Source organism: Sphaerodactylus townsendi, unplaced genomic scaffold, assembly GCF_021028975.2.
Source record: "Sphaerodactylus townsendi isolate TG3544 unplaced genomic scaffold, MPM_Stown_v2.3 scaffold_1521, whole genome shotgun sequence".
Lineage (NCBI taxonomy): Eukaryota > Metazoa > Chordata > Lepidosauria > Squamata > Sphaerodactylidae > Sphaerodactylus > Sphaerodactylus townsendi.
The window spans coordinates 2917-10351 of record NW_025950092.1 but is presented as its reverse complement, the minus strand read 5'-3'; the positions used below and the strand labels follow the sequence as shown (position 1 = coordinate 10351).

General features: G+C 44.9%; 2 protein-coding genes across 2 annotated transcripts; both read right to left on the bottom strand.

The window, feature by feature from the left end:
* Positions 1-287: 287 nt before the first annotated feature.
* Positions 288-1247, bottom strand: LOC125424933 (olfactory receptor 11H6-like). The gene has a single exon (XM_048482368.1). It carries the CDS (start codon positions 1245-1247, stop codon positions 288-290), a length of 960 nt encoding a protein of 319 aa, XP_048338325.1.
* A 4829-nt stretch (positions 1248-6076) lies between these two features.
* LOC125424931 (olfactory receptor 11G2-like) lies at positions 6077-7036 on the bottom strand. Its single transcript, XM_048482367.1, has one exon. It carries the CDS (start codon positions 7034-7036, stop codon positions 6077-6079), a length of 960 nt encoding a protein of 319 aa, XP_048338324.1.
* Positions 7037-7435: the final 399 nt, after the last annotated feature.

Genomic DNA, 7435 nt, shown 5'->3' with positions numbered 1-7435 from the left:
GAGATCATACATTTTATTTATTACATTTACTTACTTCAAGGAACACGGCCTGCATAACATACCTCATTAACCATTTCAAGAGTTACATTCAGGCCCTCAAAATGGGGAATAGACATCCCTGTTAAGACATGTGGTTGCTGGCCAGCCATTAAACCCTTTTTCCTGTCCTCATCTGTGCTTTTCAGTATTATGACTGGACAGCTCAAAATACTAAAGAAGAAATTACATTACATTTCTGATGAAGACTCCTCTAATTAGTTGAATCCCATGTACTGCATAGGTTTTTTTTAAATAGTCATCTTTCTCCCCTGGAATCTCACCTTTCTTCTCCTCAGCCTGCCCACAGCTTCCTTCACCTGATCATTCCTGAGGCAATAAATCATGGGGTTCAAAAATGGCGTAATGGAAGTGTAGAAGAGTGTCACAGCCTTCGTGACCTCAGACTGATTTTCGCCATCTGGGATTATGTACATTGCTGAAACGGAGCCAAAGAAAAGTGTCACCACCACTAGGTGGAATGAGATGGTTGAGAAGGCCCTTCTTCTACTGCCTTGGAAAGAAGGCTTCATCAAAGTAACAATGACAAAGCCATAAGACAGCACAACAAAGAAGATGTTGCCTAGAAGGACAATATTCAATGAAATCTGACAGAGAAGGGGAGCAATTCCTAATGGTAGACAGGCCAGGCTCAGAATGGGCCCAGCATCACACAAAAAATGGTCAATGATGTTGGGTCCGCAGAAGGACAGTTGGGACATCATAGTCACTGGGACAGCAAAGGCCATGAAGCCAACGACCCAACAAGCAGCCACCAGGACACAGCAAGAATTTGTCGACATGATTTGTGGGTAGCGCAATGGGTGGCAGATGGCCAAGTATCGATCCAAGGCCATGGCCGAGAGGAAGCAGTCTTCAGTGGTGCCAAAGGAGAACAAGAGGTAGAATTGAAGGAAGCAGTCCCTGAAAGAGATGATCCCTTGCGGGGATGACAGATCGAAGATCACACGAGGCACAATGGTGCTCACGTAACACATCTCCAACCAGGAAAAGTGGCTCAGCAAGATGTACATGGGAAGACGGCCCAGGTGGGCATCTAGGTGCACCAGTGTGATGATGGTGAAGTTCTCCGCCAACGTGAGTACATAAAGAATGGCAAAAAAGATGAGGAGGAAGAACCGTTCCTGTTGCCCGACTCGGAAGCCTATCAAAATGAATTCCTGAACTGAGGTCTCATTGGCCAACTCCATCTGGAATCAGATGACACAGTTATCATTGCAGAGTAAAAGCAAATATTGTCTGTTCCAATATGTTTAACAGGACCCTTCAGCCAGTTATCCTACCATATTATATTTTAAGTTCCCATGCAGCCACATTTCTGATCAGTTATACAAAACAAAATGGTTTCGTTAAGACTTTGAAACTACCCTCCACAGAGTCAGCATTCAAAATGACCTGGACAGATCAGAGAGCTCGGCCAAAACTAACAGAGTTAATTTCAACAGAGATATATGTAAGATATTACACTTAGGCATAAAAATGAAAGGCACAGCTATAGGATGGATGACACCTAGCTGGATAAGAGTACATTCAAAAGGGATCTGGGAGTCTTAGTAGATCACAAACTCAACATGAGTCAGCAGTGTCATGGGGCAGCCAAAAAAGCCAGTATGATTCTGGGCTGCATCAATAGGAGTATTGTGTCCAAACTGAGGGATGTACCGTGTTTCCCCGAAAATAAGACAGTGTCTTATATTAATTTTTGCTCCCGAAGATGTGCTATGTCTTATTTTCAGGGGATGTCTTATTTTTCTGTGTTCTGTTCGTCAGGCATGCTTCCAAACAAACATTTGCTACGTCTTACTTTCAGGGGATGCCTTATATTTCGCACTTCAGCAAAACCTCTTATTTTCAGAGGATGTCTTATATTCAGGGAAACAGGGTAACATCATCACTCTATTCTGCATTAGACAGACCTCACCGGGAATACTGGGCCCAGTTCTGGGCACTGCAATTCAAGAAGGCTATTGACAAGCTGGAACAGGTCCAGAGAAGGGCAACCAACATGATCAAAGGTCTGGATTCTGTGCCCTACGAGGAGAGACTTAGGGAACTGGGTATGTTTAGTCTGGAGAAGAAAAGGTTGGGGGATGACATGATAGCCATGTTTCAATATTTAAAGGGACGTCATGATGAAGAGGGAGCAAGCTTGCTCTCTGCTGCTCCAGAGACTAGGACAAGGAGCAATGGATTCAGAGTTCAGGAAGAGAGATTCCACCTAAACATTAGGAAGAACTTCCTGACAGTAAGGGCTGTTCCACAGGGCAACAGGCTGCCTCGATTGTGGTGGAGTCTCCTTCTTTGGAGGTCTTTAAGCAGAGGCTGGGTGGCCATCTGTCAGGACAGGGACCTTTTAAAACTGCAATGTAACATAATCAGTGATGCTGCTTAATCACAAAATGTAGATTGTAGCCATGGCAAAAGACCTTTAGATATATCCAGGGTTGCGCCATCTCCTATCCAGTGTTATATGTTTCCTGTATCTATCCGGTGTTATCTGAGAATATGTACTGCACTGGAGATAGGTCCTCCTTTCTGACTAATCCTTGCCTATATAGCCACTGCAGTAACTACAGTAAACCCCACGCCTGTTTCACTTGAATCAAATAATCAGGGGTGTAATGAGGCAGCCCTGGGCAAACTGTAGCCCTGGGCAAAACCTGAGTTGGATCCCCCCCCCCCCCATGGGCGGCCACTCCACCACGACCAAATTTCTTTTTGCACCAGGACATTGGTGCCTGCAGGGGGTGCATTTTAGACATATCAGCACCAAAATTTCAGCATATCATCAGGAGACTGTCCTTATGCTACTCCCCAAGTTTGGTGAGGTTTGGTTCAAGGAGTCCAAAGTTATGGACTCCCAAAGGGGGTGCCCCATCCCCCATTGTTTCCAATTGGAGCTAATAGGAGATGGGGGATACAGTTTTGAGGGTCCATAACTTTGGCCCCCCTGAACCAAACTGCACCAAACTTGGGGGGTGCCATCATCTCCAGATGATACCCTGAAATTTTGGTGCTGATACATCCAAAAATGCACCCCCTGCAGGAACATCCTAGAAATTTGCCCAAGAATCTTTGTTCTGCATTGAGTTTTCTGCATTGCTGTCAATGGGGGTTGCAGGCAGGGGGGGGAACATTTCTGAAGGCACAGTCTCAAAACTTTCAGGATCTCATCAGGAGACTGCCCTAATGATACCCCCCAGGTTTGGTGCAGTTTGGTTCAGGGGGGCCAAAGTTATGGACCCTCAAAACTGTAGCCCCCATCTCCTATTAGCTCCCATTGGAAACAATGGGGGATAGGGCACCCCCTTTGGGAGTCCATAACTTTGGACTCCTTGAACCAAACCTCACCAAACCTGGGGGGTAGCATAAGGACAGTCTCCTGATGATACGCTGAAATTTTGGTGCTGCTAGCCTAAAAACTGCGCCCCCTGCAGACCAAAAATGGAAAACCACTAAAATACCCCAAAACAAACCCAGCATTTTGATGCCGCCCACAAGGTGATGCCCTGGGCAGCTGCCCACCTTGCCCAATGGGCATTACGCCAGTGCAAATAATGCTGCTCATGGAAAGAAGAAAGTAATGAAATAATTCATACCAATCTGGTTAGATGGCACCAGAGGAAACCCAGACTTCTAGGAGTCAAATCTCAGATTTCCTTGCTTTTGGGAGGAACCCACATTTTCATACCCCAGTAGCGCAAGATCACTTCTCCAAAGTATGATTTAGACAGAGTTTTCAAATCAGGAGGAAATTCATGATTTCCCTGCATCGTAGGGCTTAAATGTTATTTTGATTGCAGAGAAGAGACTGCATGGTAAATTGACTGCAGCAGGTGGATTGTTGGTTGTGTATGACAGCTGCACCCTTTATTAAGAGCTTTGCTGAGACTTTCATCTGGGGAATTTGCTTGGGGATTTCTCTGAGGGAGGCGGCTCAGTTTGCAAATTGCATAAAATCTCCTGGGGGACTTGAGTGCCTCAGATGGGAAAACAACCCAGTCGCAAGATCCTTCATATCCCTTGCTGCACATCCATCTTTGTTTTGGGTTTTGTTTGCCACAAAGCCACAGCTCAACTGATTATCTTGTCATGTGTGCTTTTCAAGGCCAGAGATATCCAGAGGTGGTTGGCCATTGCCTGAATCTAGGTCAGTGGTGGCGAACCTATGGCACGGGTGCCAAAGGTGGCACTCAGAACCCTCTCTGTGGGCACACACAGAGTGCCTCCCCCCCCCCCCACACACACATCTAGGCTGGCCTGGGCCATCGGGCTCGATTATTAGCATTAAACCTAAGACCTAGTTTTGGGGAAGCAGTGTAGGTAACCCTGTTAAGCGCTGTTAAACCCCACTGATTTTCATGTGAAGAACTAAAGCGCGATCCTTTACCTGGAAGTAAGCTCAGTTGCTGGCAATGGGACTTGCTTCTGAGTAAACCCTCCTAGGGTCATGATTCACCAGTTGCATGGTTGCTTCAAAGCAAAGCCACCGACTACCACCAAGCTTACTCCTGAGTAACGCACGCTTCGGAGCCAACCATTTTTTCTATACAAAAACCTCAGTATTCAGGTTAAATTGCCGTGTTGGCACTTTGCGATAAATAAGTGGGTTTTGGGTTGCAATTTGGGCACTTGGTCTCGAAAAGGTTCGCCATCACTGATCTAGGTCATGACCTTGGACTTCTTTAGTGGCCTTCCATCTAAAGATCCAAGGTTGACCCTGCTTAGCTTCTGAAATCTGATGATATCAGGCTAACCTGAGCCATCCAGGTATAACCTCCTGGTCACCTCCAAGTCACCTCCTGGTCTCCTCAGTGAAAGAGAAAAAGAGTGTGCCTCTGTTGTACACACAAGCATCAGCCAACTGCCTGTGCCCTGAGGGGAATTTTTCCCTCCAAAATCTTTGACAGAATTTTCCCTCCAAAATCTGTGACAGGATTTTCCCCTCCAAAATCTCTGACAGAACATCTCTGACTGAGTAACTTGGCTTGCATTTGCCCAGCCCCCTCAAGGGTAGGGGATAGGAATTGTAGGATGTATTACTGTGTATAGTATGTACTGTCTGTTGTTGAAAGTACAATCCTACTATGTTATTCCCCCATTACACTTCTGCAAATCTAAACCCTTTTGTGTTGTTCATTGGATGCCCTATCTTGATCACTGTACTGAGTTGCAATGTATAATACACCTTCAGTCTCAATGGGAAAGGGGGACTGTAAACAATGTACATGAGCGAATGGATGAATGAATGAAACAATGGATCTGAATTTGACTATGTGCTTTAGGTTAAAAACTAAGCTGCTGAATATTTTATTCTGGGAGAAAAAAATGAGATACGAATTTTCTGACGAAAGAAATAACTATTTAATAATATTGTATGGAAAACATAATGTATTTGTTCCATGTCCTTGATAACATAGTTGGGAGTTCAGTTTGTTTAGGTCTTCTTCAGGGTTCGATTCCCCACTCTTCCACACAAAGCCTGCTGGGTGACCTTGGGCCAGTCACAGTTCTCTCAGAACTCTCACACCTACCATACAAGGTGTCAGTTGTTGAGAAAGGAAGGGAAGGAGTTTGTAAGCCACGTTGAAGCTCCTTATGGTTGAGAAGGGCGGAGTATAAAAACCAACCCTCCTTCTTCTAATAATATTTCCAATTTATACCTGATTATTTTTATTGTATTACAACACAGAACACAGAAATATTAAATAATCAAAGCCATAATCAGAGGTCACACATTTTATTTATTACATTTACTTACTTCAAGGAATACTGCCTGCATATCAACCTCATTAACCGTTTCAAGTCTTGTATTCAGGCCATCAAAATGGGGAACAGACATCCCGGTCATGACATGTGGTTTCTGGTCAACCATTAAACTCCCCCCTTTTCCTGACCTCAACTGTGCTTTTCAGTATTAGGACTGGACAGCTCAAAATACTAAAGAAGAAATTACATTAAGTTTCTGATGAAGACTCCTCTAATTAGTTGAATCCCATGTACTGCATAGGGTTTTTTTTTATATAGTCATCTTTCTCCCCTGGAATCTCACCTTTCTTCTCCTCAGTCTGCCCACAGCTTCCTTGACCTGATCATTCCTGAGGCAATAAATCATGGGGTTCAAAAATGGCGTAATGGAAGTGTAGAAGAGTGTCACAGCCTTCGTGACCTCAGACTGATTTTCTCCGTCTGGGATTATGTACATTGCTGCAACGGAGCCATAGAAAAGTGTCACCACCACTAGGTGGAATGAGATGGTCGAGAAGGCCTTTCTTCTACTGCCTTCGAAAGAAGGCTTCATCAACGTGAGAATGACAACACCATAAGACAGCACAACAAAGAAGATGTTGCCAAAAAGCAAAATATTCACTAAAATCTGACAGAGAAGGGGAGCAATTCCTAATGGTGAACAGACCAGGCTCAGAATGGGCCCGGCATCACACAAAAAATGGTCAATGATGTTGGGACCACAGAAGGACAGTTGAGACATCATAGTCACGGGGACAGCAAAGGCCATGAAGCCAATGACCCAACAAGCAGCCACCAGGACACCGCAAAAGTTTGTCGACATGATTTGTGGGTAGCGCAATGGGTGGCAGATGGCCAAGTATCGATCCAAGGCCATGGCCGAGAGGAAGCAGTCTTCAGTGGTGCCAAAGGAGAATAAGAGGTAGAATTGAAGGAAGCAGTCCCTGAAAGAGATGATCCCTTGCGGGGAAGACAGATCAAAGACCATACGAGGCACAATGGTGCTCACGTAACACAACTCCAACCAGGAAAAGTGGCTCAGCAAGATGTACATGGGAAGCCGGGCCAGGTGGGCATCTAGGTGCACCAGTGTGATGATGGTGAAGTTCTCCGCCAACGTGAGTACATAAAGAATGGCAAAAAAGATGAGGAGGAAGTACCGTTCCTGCTGCCCGACTCGGAAGCCTATCAAAATGAACTCCTGAACTGAGGTCTCATTGGCCAGCTCCATCTGGAATCAGATGACACAGTTATCATTGCAGAGCAAACGCAAATATTGTCTGTTCCAATATGTTTAACAGGACCCTTCAGCCAGTTCTTCCACTGTATTATGTTTTCCCATGTAGCAACAATTCTGATCAGTTATACAAAACACATTGGTTTCATTAAGACTTTGAAACAACCCTTCACAGGGTCAGAATTCAAAATGACCTGGACAGATTAGAGAGCTTGACCAAAACTAACAGAGTTAATTTCAACAAAGATATATGTAAGATACAACACTTAGGCATAAAAATGAAAGGCACAGATATTGGACGGATGACCCCTAGCTTGACAACAGTACATGCAAAAGGGATCTGGGAGTCTCAGTTGACCACAAACTCAACATGAGTCAGCAGTGTCATGGGGC

Bases quoted from the DNA above. Each gene is read 5' to 3' on its own strand.
- LOC125424931 (XM_048482367.1), bottom strand. From the start codon at position 7,036: ATGGAGCTGGCCAATGAGACCTCAGTTCAGGAGTTCATTTTGATAGGC.
- LOC125424933 (XM_048482368.1), bottom strand. From the start codon at position 1,247: ATGGAGTTGGCCAATGAGACCTCAGTTCAGGAATTCATTTTGATAGGC.